The 18,758-nt window shown below is 40.1% G+C and overlaps 1 protein-coding gene across 1 annotated transcript in view; it reads right to left on the minus strand.

The window, feature by feature from the left end:
* Positions 1 to 1,496: 1,496 nt before the first annotated feature.
* The window catches only part of LOC122787797 (dynein light chain roadblock-type 1-like), a 196,123-nt gene continuing 178,861 nt past the window's right edge, over positions 1,497 to 18,758 (minus strand). Inside the window, exon 4 of the mRNA XM_044054700.1 lies at positions 1,497 to 2,887. Within this exon, the coding sequence (XP_043910635.1) occupies positions 2,844 to 2,887 (44 nt within the window). The 3' untranslated portion in view covers positions 1,497 to 2,843. The remainder of the gene's footprint in view (positions 2,888 to 18,758) is intronic.

Below are 18,758 nucleotides of genomic sequence, written 5' to 3' on the forward strand. Positions count from 1 at the left end.
GGCCTTGATGACATCAATGAACTGGAGACTGCCGCAAGCTTTTTCAGGGTGGGATAAAAGTTTTTTGAAAGTGAAACCACCACAGTAAAGTAAGGTACTGTTGCAGTGGATAGAAACAGTCAATTTAAAATATTTTAAATGCTGTATTGTTGTTTATTCATAACAGGGAAAGTAAACAGGGAGAAAAAGGACACAGGAGTTGAGCATTTAATAACAAAATCCCATTGTTGTCCTTTAATTTCCTGGTAACTCAAGCCAACGGACTAATAATAAAAAATCACATTATGGGGAACTGAACTACACAGCAAAAAAATAATTCAATATGGTGCTGTCTTTTTATATCCTTGTATCCAGGTGGTCTGCCACAGATGTCCGCTGCCTGGGGGTGGTGGTGAAAGACTGGTATTTGGGCAGGCCACAGGCTTCTGCTCAGCAGAAGTCTCAAGAGTTAGTATTTTTAGCCTGAGCTGCTACAGAGAATGAGGGATGGGTCACAAAGGTACAATGCTGAGTGCTCTTTGCAGCTGAAGGGATGCGCTTGCTCTTTCTTGTATCCCTTGTTCTCCCTGTTGGCGCCCCTCACTGTCTTTCAGGTGTGACTGGCTTCAAAGAGGTAGTGCAGCCAAATGAAAGAAACTGCAGTCAGCCAGAGAAAGGACCATCTATCCATATTTTTTTTTTCTGTTAAGAAAGCCCATAAGTCCTAGTCCAAATAACCTCAATTATGCTTTTGGCCTAAACAACAAAGGCAAAGCCATGGGTTATCCTTCACATTGATCTGTTCTGTAAGGTGCACTTCTCTTTTGTCCTATGTCAAGATGAAAAAAAAAAATGAAACTCGCACAAACTAAAATGTAACAACTTAATTTCTAGAGACACTGGAGTTTTTCCAACAGTTGAACTTGTTCCTGCATGGCAGCGGTAAATGAAGAGGTGGTACTCAATCATCCCAGATCGAGAGGGTTCCATGAATGTGACCTAGACTGGGTGCTGGTAAAAATGCTTCCTATGAAACCTGGTGACACTTGGTATAGCCCAAAGATGGTCTGCAGCAACATCTCACAGAAAAACATGGCACTTTACCATATGAGAACTGATGTGGAAGGTAGCCATAAGGCAAACTGTAGTCTGTCTCAAAAGACATAAAAATATTTAAGTGTCATGTTTTGCCAATGATTTGGTTTTATTAACAAAATAATACTATTTTACAGACTAATCCTTGCATTTGCTGTGGACAATGCATCACTGCAACATTTGCAGAATGCCTGGATTCAACTTCAAATATATGCACTGACTTCATTGCAGCAGGTAAACGTTTAATTAAGAGGCATAACTTGTTGTTTAGGTAACTCAAGTGGAGGTGACAAACTACGAAAATATGAAAAGAAAATATTTTTCTTAGCCAAGTACAATCTAACTTGCATGTCAAAAATGTGACAAGCTGAAGAGAACTCAAATAAACAGGGCATTAAGCAATTACAAACAAGCAAGCAAGCTTCCTTATACAGCCTTTAATACAGACAAAATAAATAATGGTTAAAACACAGCAAAGTATATAATGAAATACAATTGGACATTTACAATACAAGTGGGGATGGACATATGATAATGTTACTTTAGAGTTTTATGACAGCAAAAATAGTTTAGAAGCCAAACCAAAGAATTAAAATGAAATGCAGAGTAGAAAATATGCTATTCACAATCCAAATATGTTTAAATGAAAACACTGTGCCTTACCCTGTTAAGGTATTTGAACAACTAACTATAAAATAGATGTTTTCACTCTGCTCAAACTGTTTGCATTCTTGGTTTCATTGATTTTCAAGTGTAAAATTCAACAATACATACTTTTTTAATTCCTAAAATCCAACAATCAGGGTCAATTATTATTTTCATGGTAGGATTATGCTGTGTTGAAGCCCATAAGTTTTCTACCCACAAAAAAAAAAAAAAAGGAAAAAAAGTAGACTTTAGCTATATTTTAACCACTTGGGCTGCACATACAGGATAGAAATGGAACCAAAACAGCAGTAAACAAGTTTAGCTCTTGAAATAAAACATATGTGCAGGTAAACAGTGCTACTGCTGAAATGCAGTGGAGGACAAAAATGAAACAGGTATTAAGTCTATTAAGGAGAAATTCATTAAAGGCTAATCAGCAGGGATCAAATGACTGAACTGAACTCTTGACGCAATTAGAATACAACTTACTTGGAGTTTTCCTCCTGTAAAGCTGAACAACAAAACTACCCACCAAAAAAGTCCTAAAACTTCACCTGGTTGGCTTGAGTAGACCTGAATGAATGGATTTTTTTTGGGGGGGGGGTTCCTTGATGAAGTACTCTAGGTCCCGTAATGTATATTGCTCTTTTAGAAATGATATTCTCTTCAAGTCAGCCAGCCGTCCAACTGACAATTCTCAAACATGTGCCAAATATTGGCTATTTCATATCCCACCCGTCATTCAAGTCTGGTACATAACAGAAAGCATTCTGGACTACCATGGACATGCATTCACAAAATATTAGGAAACAGCTATAAAGTATACTTGGAAAAGGAAAAAAGGCAACTACTACAAAAATCAGGTTTATTTTTAGTTGAATCCAGTCCGTCTTCATGGTAGTGTCTTTGAAAATTCTTTTTAAATATCAGTCACTTGAAATTACATACAGTCCACCTGGGTTTGACATTTTATTCTCTCTTCCATTAATAAAAAAGTTCCTGAAGGCTAAGAAATCAAATCGTGCCTTTGTACAAATCGGCCGTTGCAAAGACAATGATAATGGCACAGTGGAATTCAAATTCACAAAAAGCATCTAAACAAGACGACTGGAACCATTGGTTCATTCAGCTGGGTTGTGTATGACAATCAGAAAATATTCTTTATCTGCATGGAAAAAAAATAATTGTTAATTAATTTCTTTAAATGGACCATCACATCCTTCTTACACACACAACCACTAGATGACTGATTTCTACATTTTGTTAATTCATTAAAGCTAAAACAAAGACTCAAAAATAAAGTCCAGTTGTGTAACCATACACACCATTAGTAGCAGATGTCTGAATATCAAAATCTCTAATTATCAGAATCAGTAAACATTCTCATGCTGGTAATTAGACACAGAAGTAAGTCCGGACTTCTGGCACAATTTCTTAGCAGAGCGAGTCTCCTTCTTAACTATGGATGTCAATATGATGCTGAGAAAGAAAGGGAAGGAGGCCTGTAATCTGCTCCATTCTAAAGTAAATGCTGTGCATACCAATGAACACCTCCAAATTCTGGACTAAACATGCAGGTTTCAAATTCCAGTGACAACGAGGGCAGGATGAGGACTAGTATTCTCAGACAACAGTCAGCTGTCAGACAGTACTGATGGACACAGCTTGTAAACTCAAAGGCTGGTACAAATTTTATTTATCTATTTACTTACTTTTTGTTGACTAGGCACCCAGTAGGAACAGATTATTCTCAGTGAAGACATCAGGGGGCATTATTCACATTGACTAGAAATTTGGCCTTAACATCAGAAAATTCATAAAAAATGTAAAAGTGCCATGGGATCTTTTATATCCACTTTAACTTCCACCGATATGGCTAGATAGGAACTCAGTTAAGTAAGTCACTTGAAGGATAGCACCTCTGGAGTGCAGTACCCCCTTATACCACACAGCTGAATCACTACTGGAAAATAAATCCAAGCACATGGTGTTGGCACAGAAACCACAGCCTTTTGATATTCCTGCATCACATGTAAATGTGATATCACTGAAACCTAAAGGAGGCATATGCTAGAACCTTTCAAACAGTTTTGTCAAATACTATGGGATTTTAGATAAGCAACTGCTGCTCTATGTATTGATCTGAGGACTATACAAAAAAAAAATTTCCCTCCTTCCAGCTAATTTTTTTTTCGAGTATTTGTTTTTCTCCTCTTCTCTCACCTTTTGCAATATATAGAACGCTTTAATGCAGGAGCAGTCCCAAAAAGTTAACACGTTGCTTTTATTCAGGCTACAAGCTCTGAAGAACTGCCACTACTTGTGGTGAACAAGAATATGAAATAGCTATGAACGTAGACATACCATGCCTGCTGTTATCATAAGGGGAACTTTCATTTAAAGAACAGCTTTGGGAAGTTCTAGAATGGGCCACATGGGCCATCATTTTTTGTTACTCCTAGAACACAACTCCCTCCCTCCTTTTTCCCCAAGGGACCCCTTCTATGGCTCTGGCTTCAAGTAGCAGTTGCAAAACAGGTACTGCTAAGGAGATGTGTTGGGACAGTGGGAGAACAGACACTTAAAAAACGTTTGTGAAAGCTCTGAATATTATTTTGTAACAACTAGTTCTCTTATGTAAAGATCCGTGGTCCAGCTGAATCAGTTATCTTTGATATAGGAAAGTCTCCTTGTAAGTGGGTATGGAAAAGGCAAGATGAAGATAGTATAATCAATACCAAGAGGCCGTCTCTTCACTTTGTGGGGGGCACAATTCTTTCTTCTGGCTTGCTTCCTGTCTTATAGCCACTGCCTCCTTTCAACAGTTTCTCCTCAAATTTCCTTTTTTGCTTAAACTGCTATAACCTGTTACTACTTCCAATAAAATGGCACACTTAGGATAGTTTGCAATACGCAGATATAAAATAACTGTTTATTTCACTGAATGGTCTTCCCTTTCATCATCAGTCTTTTCAGAGAATGGTGGCAAACTGCAACTTCCTACCTTTGGACACATTTCAAAGCTGCCCTTTAAAACTGAGGGCAGAGAATATATTCTAAACCTGGCATGTTTATGTCCAAGTATGGCAGCACCTCCAGCTCCTCCAGTTACAACCATCAGTGACATCACAGCCACACTTGGTGAGCCTTCCTATTTCCAAAGCCAATTTAGGAAGCCTATACAATTACTCTTTAAGGAGCTAATCAGATAAATCAGCAAATACTGTTCTTCAATTGCATAAGGATGTTCTCCAAGTAAATACATAATACAAATGATTACGTTAATGCCTTGTGAGGAGTACGCATATTTTTTTCAAAAAGGTCCAGCATCCTACTATCCTTATCAACTGGAAGGATTATTTACAGTTGGAGTCAACCTGGACTCGACTGCAGTACTTAAGCAACACATTTCTCATAGATTCTGCAGAACTAAATTTTGGTAAAATGCCAAATGTTCAAAAAAATAGTAGGCAAACACAAAATCCCCTGCTAGCTAGAGGGGGAGAATACCCACCTAATACCACCAGAGGGAAGGAGGGCAGTCTAACTAAATGGGTAGAATACCATAGCCAAACTCCTGACTTTTACAGGCTAAAGGCTGGGAATCTGGCTTAAAAATGTATTTTCAAACATGTCTTCAAATGCCTAGATGCCTGCAGGAACCTCCACCATGCTCAAAAGCTCCAATTACCTTGTTGCTCTCAAAGACCTCTTGGCCTCTGCACCTGAAATGTTCATATTCCTAAATTAGGTTGAGGGCTTCACCAAAAGAATACCTCTTCCAGAAAAGAATATGAAGCTAGAAAGGACCCATCACAACCTACAGGCAAATAAGACTGTATACAATAGGCCAGCTCTTCTGTTTTTGTCATCCTTAGACTGAAGAGGTCTGGTCTGCTGTGTGGTTCCTTTTTCTGCTGACTTACAGGGTATGGATATTGAGAAAAAAGTGGAAAATCTCCTACAACAAAAGAGGGATATGTCTATCTTCTGCCATGCTGTTGTTTGCCCTTTGGCAAAACAACTGTAGAGGAAGCTGAGGAGGGTGTCTATTTGTGGATGTTTCAACATCTGCATACCCCCCCTCCCCCCAGGAAAGGGTCTAGCTGCTGCACTTTCCGGTGGTGGCACTCACTCGTACATGCTTTCTTCATCCCACTCACAGACTGATCCCTTCCCACCACTAAATGTTTCTCCAACTGAGGGAGGGGATGGATGTTCCTTAGTTCTGCTAATAACTCTCCTTGCATCTGAGGAACGCTGGAAGGTTTTGTGTCTAATTAAGAAAGGTGTTATTAATGAAATGAGCACAATTAACACACAAGAAAATCAAATGGATGTCTGTAGGCGAAATAAGCACGCAAGTTTATTCTTCTTTATTTGTAACTACTAACTGGACTAAATTACTGATCTACAAAGAACTTTTTCAGACTCAGCCAGGGAGCAGAGCACTGATTTAAGTGATTTGTCGATTGTCATACAGCAGGAAAACAGAGACTATGGGAATCAAACTCTGGACTACAGAAGTGTGTTAACAGCTCATGGGTTTAAATCATCTGCACTAATGGCACACTTAACCAACAGCCCTTTAGGGAATTTCTCATCCCAACATATCTGGTGGTGATTTCTTCCAATAAAGTCAATAGCCTCAAACAGACTGTCAAACCTACAACAAACAGCAAACAGCTAGCAATTATCAGTTGAAGGACAAACAATTTTCTTCCAAACACAGTACTTATTGTTTGGCTACCTTCATTTCTACAGGACGTACTACCAAGGTCATTATTTAAGTAGAGGAAATGCATAATTGCACACTAGGGATATCCATACCTCTGGTAGTCGGACAAGGAGGACAAACATCTGCCTGTGGGTAATTTCCAGGTACAATGACTTGTACTGCAGTAATGAGCCTTACAATTAACATCTTTCACTTTGGTGATATATAGAGTGTTTGGAAACACCTAAGCAAGACTTAAAAAGGATTACGGACCAATTGTTAGAAACCCTATTGTCAGTGATTGTCTGCGTAGATGTTCCTAGTGCTACTGCTTCCACAAAAGGGTTATCATTTTGGACAAGTGGGAGTATCTATCTGAGGGTAACACGGCCAACTGTACTTCCTGCATGTGAACTGTGCCCTACCCACACTCTACAAAATGATATAATGAGTTCCAAGATCACTGCAACCTGGAGAATGTAGCATTTTCAGCAATAATACCTTTTGAAAATGGCTGCTTTCGAAACACTTCCTTCAGCAGTGCCTGCATTCCCTCTTTCAGTACAAAAAATAAATAGCATACATTAAAAGTAAAACATGCATTGATAGTAAGAGAGTCACAGTTGAAAATCTGCAGTTACACTGTCAAGACAGGAGCTGTGATAAACATAAAGCTATTGTATAATGCTATTTTGTGCTGCAGTGTTAAAAAGGGACATAAATGGTTAACACTTGACAAGTACTATTACCAGACACCAGAGAAAGGACTTTACGGCACTACTGTAGGACGTCCTTTTGCTCACACTTCAAGTGACACAATGCTGTACAATACAGTAATGTACAAGAGGTGGGAAACGTGAACTGCTTCTTTTAGTGGTGCTGTGTAACCAGCCGAAGAGCAGCATATAAGTGTTGATTTATGCAGAGAACCTAATTAAAAAGTCTGTACAAGAGCTGCGTATTGCTGTCGAATATACACTGTGAATAAAGCAACACACCACTTGCACTGTTGGCTAAAAAAAATATATAAATAAATAAATAAAAAACAGGACACAGATAATACTAACTAGGTACTGCTGAATAAACAAATAAATAAAATAATGCTTTGTTTATCTGCTGGTATCACTTCCATCTGTGTAGCACAGTACTTCAGCAGGCTTGTTTATTGTTCTCCCTCACACTGAAAGGTTACCTTTAATTCAACTGCACAGAAATATGCCATTGTCCCTTTACTTGTCTGTTGTGATTGCTTCCCCTCCAAATGCATACTCCTTTTGTGTTTCTGCACATCAAGCTCACTGCTCTACCAATGCTTGCACTGAATTTAAGCTGCTATGTTTTAGATCATTCTTCTAATGTTGACAAGACTCTCTCTTCTTCCTCTCTATATATTCTTGTAAATCAGCAGCTGTTGTGTTAACTCTGTCTCAGTAAAGTGCAATAATTTTCTTTCCAGTCTTTCTGCAGTGCTGCAGTATACAGTACCACTTATCATCTGAGTGGACACCATTTACTAGACCAACTTGTATCCTTCTAACTAGAAAATGCCCAAGCTATTCTACAACTGTCCATGTCTCCTTATTTGTTCACTAAAACTACTCTACCAGAAAGATAACTTTGGAAAGTCTAAGCAGGCTCACACAATCTTAGACCTTTCCCCAAAGCAAACGTTCTCAGTATTCAGTTGTTGTTGTTGTTTGTCTTTCGGCTTTTCCCGGTTAAGGGTCACCAGAGCGGAACTCCGGTCCGCTAATGATTGGCAGTAGATTTTTCAAGAACTCAGAGGTGCCAGCTCGACGTCCAACCTTCAACGAAGGCACGCCCATTTACGCATGTCTTTTGAACGCCATCCAATATTCAGTAAACTATTAAATTCACCTGCATAAACTTAGTGCTATAAATCTGTGCTGACCTGGGTCCTGTTCCCTACTGGATTCCATGTGTTCTCTTCTCAACTGTTTCTTTCTGCTGTAATTTTCAGTGAGGTAAAAATGAAATGTCAGCAGTGTTCGTCTAACTTTTTTAGCAGTATTACCAACTGCTCCTTGTTTTTTCTAAGATTTCAACACTGAATTCCATTCATCTTGCCTTTAAATCTTTATGTTAAACCTTCTTATTCAGCAGCCTTTTCAGAAAGATAAAGTGTATAATCCTGCACATAATCATTACTGGAAAAAGTAGTCCCCCAAAACAAAAGAATGCTACCTTTAGACAGGTAGAAGCTACAAGACAAGTGCCATGCAGCAATAAGAGCAGTACTGCAATGGCACCTAACTAAGCTCATACAGACAAGACAGAATATTACTTCAGTACAGAAAGCAGTGTTCTGTATTAGAAGATGATGTGATGCTTTGGTCCCCTAAGGAAGAACTCGTACCCTGTTCTAACAAACCCATTCCTCAGCAGTAAAAGGCAACATAAGCACTTCTTAAGTAGACTGTACAGACTAAAGAGAAGCCTAACTTTTAATGACAAAATACAAGCTTAAACTAATATTATCATGGCTGACATAACTAGTGTCAAATATAGCAGACCTCCACGATGAAGGAACACTACTGACATTTAAAAAATAATTCTGTTACTTATGCACCAGTCATACTATCATAAAAAGCCATTCACACTACCCTCCTCTTCTCCCTGCCTTTGAAATGCATTTAACAGTCACCATCATTCTTTCTTCGTGTGCTCTATGTCTTCTTGAATATCTTTGGGGACTCCTCTCCACACCACCCATTCTGGTGGTTTGTGACATACATGTATATTGATCCCAACATGAAAAAGTGTGATTTAACAATGACAAAATAAAATGAGAGAAAAACAAGGAAACTGTCTGCCTGCTTGCCATGGTGTCAAACTTACTAGAAAAAAAAATGATTATCTCTAGGAATACCCATCTGCTACTCCACAAATATTTTGAACACGGTGTCTACGAACAAACAGCATAATGTTTCTCAAACCTAGACTTAGCATGTAAAACTACAACAGGATTTACCAAATCCCTTACAGATAAGTCTACGTATTGTGTTATACCTAAAATCTACAGCATGTGGTAATCTCTGACCATAAATTTTATAACTTTTAAACTGCATTCTTCTGTATATACTCTAACCTGTACCTTTCATCAACTGGAATTACTGTCACACTTTCTGTATCACTGTACTGTACATTGTATGTTATTTTCACTCTATCTTTCTACCTGTAATTTTTATCGTATTTGTATCAGGCATTTGGTATCACTGAAATGTACACTATATGCTGCTATTGTTATTCTATTTTACGAACTGTAATTCTGAATCATATTTGTATCTTGTATGTGGAGCTTTTCTTCCAGGGCCTCTGCTGAAAAAGGACCCGTGTCCAGTCAGACTTTCCCAATTACCAAATGTAAAATAAATAAAATAAATAATACTTAAAGTTGACATCATTAAAGACGTACATAAAATGTATAAAAGACAATGGACCGCTGGCATTTCACTGACATTACCACAGTTGATATCTTGTTAGGTCACAATTTTGGAAATCTTAAGACTATCTGGCAAATATAAATTCAAACTGCAATACCACCTCTCAAACAAGAACAGCATAACAAACAGGCAGACATCAATTACTGTGGCAGAAAATTCACTTACATTATTCTCCACGATTCATGAAGGAATTCCATCTTCACAAAAAATTTCCCATGACTGGCAGGTACAGAACTGCCACAGTCCACCCCTTCTAAATTAAATTATGCTATTATGTACAGAACAAAAGCTAGGTCAACTGGCACCCTGGAGGAAAAGAAAAAAAACTCTTCCCAAGCTAAAAAGGTTTCAGGTTTATGTCTTACTCCTTGACTTGTACTGTAGCAATTTAAGTATTACTGACAACAACTTATCATTGACACATTAGAGATACTAAGTGAATGTCAGCAATGCATTGCCAGCCCTCTACTTCTACCTGATCAGCACTGCCGATCAAGTCCTCTAACAGCCTGTGCACAAGGCAGCTGCCTCCTTCACTTCACGCTAGTTTCATAGCTAGTGTGAGGTGAAGGGGGCACGCTAGCTATGAAGCTGACCATGTGTTTATTCCAAGTCAATGAATCTATCAGTGGTTTACACGACCCTTTCTTAAAATACACTCCAGCTTTATATAGGTTAATACAGTCACAGATAAGTACTAGGCATGCTGCCCTTGCAGGTCATTTTATTCTTGGCAAACTTCCCTTTTGGTGCTTGAATTAACCTATCCCATTTAATGTTAGACTGGCCTTACCAATCCCACGACTGACAATTATATATTTTCCCTAATGAGAATAACTGAGATCATACCACAGTTAACTTGTTAAAGGGACCCATGAATGGGATAAAGCATTTAGGAGCTGCCTCAGTCCATCAGTAGTACATGGGGCAGTGCTGGGGTGCATTTTCTGTTTCCTATAAATAGATCTAAGCGGTGCTTGAATATGGATAGGGATGACTTTGTTTTATGTGGATGGGGAGTCTGTTCCAGAGCAGTGGTATCTTTGAGTGATACCAGTCCCTCTCAAACCATTCTGTTGATGTTGCAGAAGAGGTTTAGCTCCCTAGAGAGTATTTTTGTTGCCATTTGATTTGCTGATGTCAGTAGGCCCATCAGTATGGAGTCAGAGGATGCCTTACATGCCAGACTCTGGTCACCTCTTAGCAGTCTGTAGGGCACCGTAGTGACAAAGTTTTGAGAGTCAGCCCGTGTAGGATCGTGTTTCTGCAAACAAGTCACATCTATAAGCCAAGGAAATGAAAGACATGTCATATGAATGTCGAGCAACACATACTACCCTACCCTCTAAAAACCTTCAAACTACAACATGAGCTGTCTAATGATTAAAAGTACAACCTTAGAAGATACACTGAGCTACTTCTTCACATAAATCTTGAAAAAGGTTGTGTTAATTCAAGCAAACTATTCTTTAAAGAGGAGTTAAAGACACTCAAGACACTTTTCTGTCTCTTTTGCATTAAAATCAAGCCAGAACATTCCTCTAGCTTCATTGTTGCTGCACAGCCCCTTATCATACACCCACATACCACTCGTTTATCAAGGATGGCTAGGAGTTGAGCATCAATATCACTATCATCAGGTTCTGCACATTCTTGTGTGGTTCCACCAAGAAATTTCAATTTAAATGTTTTGCTTTTGGACTCATTCAAAAATTGCAGATGACAACACTGCCCAAAACCCTTAATTTAGTCATTCTCATCTATACAATATACAGACAATATAAATGATCATATACTTCTAAATAAAACCTGTCAATCTGTATATTTAGATGACAAAGCATGTACTAGAATCTTCACCTATACTCAGATAGGACCTTCAGAATCAAATGTATGTTTTTCTTTAACATGACAAGTATGTAACTAGAGAGAAATGTTGCCAAGCCATGTGGGAAGAATTCAATCATCCTACTTACCCAGGGGATTCTTGAAGGCATACAAGTACTGGAAGATGAAGATGATGATGCATGAGACTACCAAAATCAGAAGTAAGACAACAGAGACATTTTGATTAAGGGCTGAAGCTTCACCTGAAGCACAATCCCATAACTTTCATAACTGAGCATTTAGCATGCACTGGTCAACAAGGTCACAAATGGGTGATTTCTTGCACATTTTAAAACTGTGGCTAGAATCTCATGAAAACAAAATTTTAGAAAACTTTGCCGTACACAAATTTAAAATGACAATCATAGCAATTTAAATAAGTGTTTCAGATTGATCTTTTGTCTTTTGGACAGCTAGTTGTTTTAGTAGAACAGTTACTAGTAAATGAAACTGCAAACTGTATGTCACATCTATGCCTCACTGTCTGAAACCATGAAGATACCATCTGACCGGATTTGCTTTAAATGTTTTAGAAAAAGGCACATAAGCAAGTATTGCACAGTTACTGGTAGCAATAACTGAGAATATAAACAACTATTAATGCTAGTCAACAAGCTGTGTTTGAAAGTATACCTAAAGAATAGGAAAAATGGCACATTTTTAACTACTAGATGTGTAGAATTTGTTTTCCACAATGTGTTACTACTAAATTTCTTAATGCAGTGGTAGAAGGAAAAGAAATGCAAAGGTTGCTGGACTCCGGGATAGTGACTACTTTAATCGGATCACAGTGTGTACAAGGAAAACATTTGCAAGCAAAAAACTGAAGTAATGCAAGCATATGGAGGAAAAGACAGATAAAAGGAGGTACCTCAAAACACAGAAATATAAATCCTGCAGGCCAAGCTGTTACACACAGAGCCTAATTTTATACATGTCATACTTTGTCAAAGCTTTCCTCAGTTCAATCATTTATGGAAAATATGTGGAGAAAAAAATGTAGCTACATATACTGCTGAAACATACAAAACATCGGTAAATGGAAAAGCATAGATCGAGGACACATAAAAAGGAGCAGAGACATAGCTCAGTTGACGGGCTAGATAAGCCTATTGCCAAAAGACTCCAGTTGTTAAAGTCATGTCAGCATGGAAAGTGAAAGGGAAAACCCTACTGTTAAGAATACACCAAGGAAGGTATGCACAGAAATTCAGAAAAGCTGGGTGACTTTTATGCTAATGAAAAAGTGAAAGTGGAGCTTCAACAGAGTCTTAAGTTTCTCTCTGCTAGACCAATTCAGAGAGCTAGTCAGAAACAGAAGCAGGACTCCCAAGGGTAAAGCAAGTAAAACAGCTACTCTACAGGAGAAAGAGAAACTACAAGTACCCCTCACAGAAGAAAATTATTTTTATGAGTTGCCATTTTCAGATGAAGGGCTAACATGGAGACAAACCTGTACCTCCGTTTACAGGAGAAGAGGCCCCGGCCTCTACTTCATGTCAGAATACCTTCTGACAGGTTGTGTCAATGTCAAATAAGCTCATGACAAGCCATTAAGTAGAGCTACAGAGAACCTAGCTAAAGCATCCACACTTCAGACTCATTAAAACCAAGGAATGACCTGCTCTACAAGGTAACCAAAACAGGAGAGATACTGAGCCAGTTATTACTTTCAAAGCGAGGTTAGTATTCAACCATATTTTGGCCCATCATTAAGGAATGGATAGGCCACAAAGGCTAGTACTGAAGATCAATTTTAGTGTCCTGTTATGAAGGACAGCAATTTTTTGTGCAGCTTGCCCAGAAGGTGAAAGAACTACACCCAGGTGTTAATAATCCTCTGACATCCTTTGCTGTTATTTCAAAAGAGATATCCATAACAGCTATGAGCACTGCAAATGCATTTGCAAAACTGAGTAAGGGCTATCAGTATATGCTGGTAATTACTGGTTATGTAACAAAATTTCCTGGGGCCATGTCTTCTACAAAGTACCATTGTAAAGTCTGTCACTACTTGGTATACCCAGAAATATTTCAGTGGTGAGGAATATTTTTTAAATCTTTTCAAAACAGACAATGAATGAAAATAAATACAAAAGTTTAGTACTTGCCACAACTATAGATATGTGTTGTCTAATTCCGCCCTTCCTCAACAGATGCGTCAACTTCGGCTACTTGGATCCAAAGATCAGGCGCCTCCCTTACTACCTCCTCTCCTGCCTCCTACATTACCTCAGATAATGAACAAAATACCAGGCTCTTAAATGAAATACTCTGCTCATGTTCCGCTCTGGAGCTCAAACAGCACGTGAATATCCCCAGGAGACAGACAATAACATTTACTGGTTTCTGGTATGACGGTAACCTTCAAAATGATGTAAGAGGGAAGGAGCAAGCACAGAAGCAGACAACACAGGTCCAGCACTATACTAAGTATGTAACTTTCTTATCTGATGTTACCTCTTCCATCCATTCTTCAATGGATGGGACAGAGCATCACATGATGAACTCCTGGGGTGGTCTCATGGAAGGATATTCTGGAGGGTGGCTGAACGAAAGGCAGCCCTATTTCTGAAGTGCAAATCTAATTTATAATGAGGCGTGAATGTATGAACATTGGACCAAGTGGAAGCAGTGCAACTATCATCAATCAATGCCATTGAGAAAAAGGTGGTAGAAGTGAATAGAAAAAGGTAGTAGAAGTAAACTTAGATCTAGTCGAATGAGCCTTATTGGGTTAGGGAAAGATCGGGCCATTCTCCTTGTATATGTACAAGATGCAGTCAGATAAACCTCTAGATAAAGTCACTTTAGAGACTCCTTTCCCATGTTTGGTTGTAGATAAGGAGACAAACAGGTGATCAGACTTTAATGTTCTTAGTATAGCATATATAAAAACAAAGATGAAGATGTATGTACAGCAGATACAGCATGTACTGCCCTTTGTTGGCAAAATTCAGGAAGAAAAACGTCAGATCAATGGACTGGTTTGTTGAAGCCGCCACAGTGATTAATTTAGGAAAGAAAGATGGGTTTGTCCGCAAAGATACTCTAGCGTTATGAAAAATAAGATGAGGCTTGCAAGACAGAGCCCATAGTTTTAATATTGTCCGGGCTGAACTGACTGAAACCAGAAACAATGTTTTCCAGGCAGGAAATTTGATGTCCATCTTGGCTACAGCTTCAAAGGGATGTTTAGTACTATCTTGTAGCATAACAGTAATACCCCAAGGAGAAATGAGAACCTTAAAGTGGGATCGAAGAAAAGTGCCCCTTAAGAAGGCCTTGGATACTTTAAGAGAAGCGATGGATGACCGATTTTCCCCAATATAAAAATTTGAAAAGACAGCTAGCTGGACTTTTATAGGAGAGTAACTGGCCCCACTGTGAACAAGGGAAGTCAGAAAGTCTAAATCAGCTGTAAGAGGAGCTGAAAAAGGGCCCAGATTCCATTGAGAGGCCCAAATACAAAACTTTTCCATTTGCTTTTGTACTTCTTCCTGGTAGATGGTGTTTGGGATGATGTAGGGATGTGGAATGTTGGGACAGAAAGCCTGGACTAACTAGCCATCATTGGAAGTGGAGAAACCAAACAGTCAACTTGAAGGCTTGAATGTTCAGGTGAGGTATTCCAGATGGGTGAGAGAAGATCTTGATTGGATTCCAGTTCCCAAAGGGGGAGGGGTGCACTAAATGAGACAAGAAGGGAAACCACGCCTACACAGTCCAGAAAGGGACAATGAGGATGACTGTGATCTTCTTCTCTAATGCTTTCTGCAAAGATTTTGGGATGACAGAGTTAAGAGAAAAAGCACACAAGAGTCGGGGGGGCAGGGGGGGCGTCCCTTGGTGACTTCTCCTCCTGGGAGTATCAGGGCAAAGTACCTGCTGCATTTTGTGTTGTGAAATAAGGCAAAGAGAATGCATCATGGTCAAGCCCGGCGACAGAAAATCTGTTCTGCTACAGTTGGATTGAGAGACAACTTGTGAGGCAGAAGGACAGACCTGCTCAACCTGTCCACCAGAACACTGAATTTCTCCGGGATGTGCACTACTACCAGAAAGATGTAAAGCTTGACTATGTATTGTGGTCCACCTGTTCTCTTGAATTCTCGCAATATGACATGTCATATCCAGGTGAGCACCTATAAACTCTTATCTGGACTGGGAGAAACTTGGATTTTCCTAAGTTCACTGTGATACCCAGCTGAGAGCAAAGACTAAGCTACAAGTTCTTGGCTAGATATGGAGATTCTTGGTCATCATTTAGGTATGGGAACACTCGGAACCCATGCAGTATGATATCGGCTGTGCCCACTGCCACATACCTGGTGAACAACCAGGGGGACGAGGTCAGACCAAAGGGCAGAGTCCTGAATTAAAAATTAATGGCTCCTAGCTGAAAGTACAGAAATCTTCTGGGCTAACTGACCATCATAATGTGGTAGTATGCATCCTACAGTTGTACTGTGCATATCCAATCGTTTATTGTGCATATCCAACTGTCGTCCGTTAAAGTGAGGATGGATTGTACCATGACCATCCAGAACTTTGTCTGACATACTGGCAGAGATGACTGGAGTCCAATATTGGCCTGAGGTCCCCAGTCTTTTCTGGCACCAAAAAGAATCTTGAACAAATTCAGGATACGTGTTAGTCTGGTGGGACCCCTTGAATGACTTGTTTGCCCAGCTGCTATTTATTTCTAGATGCACTGCTTTGTTTTGGGAGGGTGTAGACTTTTTGATGGGGGGAGATAGAAGCAGAAAGGGGATACAAGATCCTCAAATTATAAATCTTCTCTACTCGCATATCTTTGGTGATGATCTCCAGGCCTTGGGGTGCAGAGAAGAGAGCCCCTGACTGCCTCCAGAGTGCAGCAGTTGCGCAACCACAGAAGAGAGCTGATAAGACAAGTCGGACACAGAGTCCCGGAAGCCTTGATTTGCACAGCTCCTCTTCTCCAGGGGGAAGTCCACCATTAGAATTCTCCCTTTCCCTTCTGCCACAGAGCGTCCATCTCCAGAAATGTCACGAGAGAACTCTTGGGACTTCCGGAAACAAAGTTTTTTACCTCCCTTTTGGCACCTAGAGAAGGACGTCTTGGGGGTAGAAAACCGTATTCCTACAGCAGAATGAGTTTTCCCGTCTTGCTCACTACTGCAGAGAATGTCCTTGACTTTTGTCAAAAAATAGTTGAACCATCAAAAGGGGCATTCACACAGGATGTCTTGAAGTGCTCCACAAAATCACTACAAGTGCATCCAAGAATGTCTCCTTACAGTGATGCTGTCCATACAGCTCAAAAGGCACCTTCAGTTACGCTAGATATTAGAAGCAATGAGGTGATGTAAAGGCATTCTAGGGTGGTCAGCTGTGATTGTCCTCTGCAAATATGGTCCCTGAGAGAGAGATGGAGAAAGCTACTTTCTCAAATCTCTCTGAAATCTTGTCATGTGTGCCCAACCTAGACTTCCTATGAGAGGGGGGGGGTGGACAGAGCAGCCCTCCTCAGCCAGTTCCTTCTTGTGGATGTTGCCACTACCACTGAATCAACAGTCAGACCCTTGCTCCAATGAGAAAGATCTTTAGGCAAGACAAAAAACTTGTCTAGTTTGCACGGGATGGATCAGTCATGTTCAGTTACTTCAATGCCCGTTTTAAGCTCAAGTGAATTGTCTCATCAATGGAAGGGACCATCAAAAAGTAGCTGGGCGGGACCTGATGGCCTCAAGAAACACTGACTTTTCCTGAGAGGGGGCTTTGGAGGACCATCCACATTTCTGTCTCAACAGCTCGAGAATCTCACTGAACAAGACATCCTCAAGTGGTGATCTGGCAGACTCCTCCACTTTAAAGTCAGTGTCTTCAGTCAAACACATTTGTAGGGAGTAAATGTGCCCTCTTGTAGTTTTGCTTCTGAGACACTTCGGAGGTGGAAATGTTTGGTAAAGGTATGCACTGAAGAGTACGTTGCAGCCCCGAAAATGTTTTTCAAGGACACCCATTTAAGAAAAGTAAAAGTAACAGTAACCCTGGTGTAATGCGCCCTCACAGCATTGGGTTTTCTTACCAGGATGGCTGTAGTAGAAGGAAATACAGTGGAACACCCATTAGAGATAGTCTGCTTAGAAACTGGTTTTCTCCCTCAGAGCTAGTGGCAAAGGCCACAAACAGTTGGTCTGATTTTCTTGGTTCTGTCTAAGTAGAAATAGAGCTGCCTAGAGCATAACAGAAGTCCTCTCACCAAGCCTCAAAAGCTGAAGATGAGGGGGAACTCAGAACCACCCAGAAGGAGCTGAAGCATCCAAATCAGGTTGGTCCCAGAACAAAATATGGCTAGGCTCTGAAGCAGACACCAGAGCCAAGTTATCTAATGCAGAAGCTCCACAAGGAAAGCATGGCTCTGAAAACTTTGGAGTCAATCCCCTAACGCCAGATTGGTGCCAATGTTTTGGCTGAAAGATGCTTCTGGAACAGAGATGCTCAGAGCTGGAAAGGTCACCAGCTCTTCAGATCTAATGAGGACAACCCTTAGGTGAAACTTGGATCTGCCAGTCCCACACTTGGAGGGTAGATTGGGGTAATAATGACCACAGGAAGAGGGGAAGGACCAAACCTCATGGGTTCAACAGGGATCGGAGCCGGGCGAATCCCCAAATGGACTTGGGTGCTAAGGAAAAGTACAGTTGTGTATACTTACCATAAATGTAGATGTTTGAGTGTATTCACGGCTGCAGTCCTAACTTGTGGGATTGCCTGTCGTGTAAGCCCTTAGTCAGCCCAACTACCAGAAAAAAAATGTCTCTCCTCCAGGAGCCATTGGATGCCCTTTCCTCCAGGAGCCAGTGGCTGCCCTATCTGAAGTCACTATGGTTGGGTATAAGGGGAGTCAGACGGTGCCATGACCTCAGTACTTTTCTTGCCCCTACTGGTAGTAGTCCCAGGAGGGACCCTGAGATCAAGGGTCT

Source organism: Protopterus annectens, chromosome 13.part0, assembly GCF_019279795.1.
Source record: "Protopterus annectens isolate FY-2018-M chromosome 13.part0, PAN1.0, whole genome shotgun sequence".
In the NCBI taxonomy this organism is placed as follows: Eukaryota; Metazoa; Chordata; order Ceratodontiformes; family Protopteridae; genus Protopterus; species Protopterus annectens.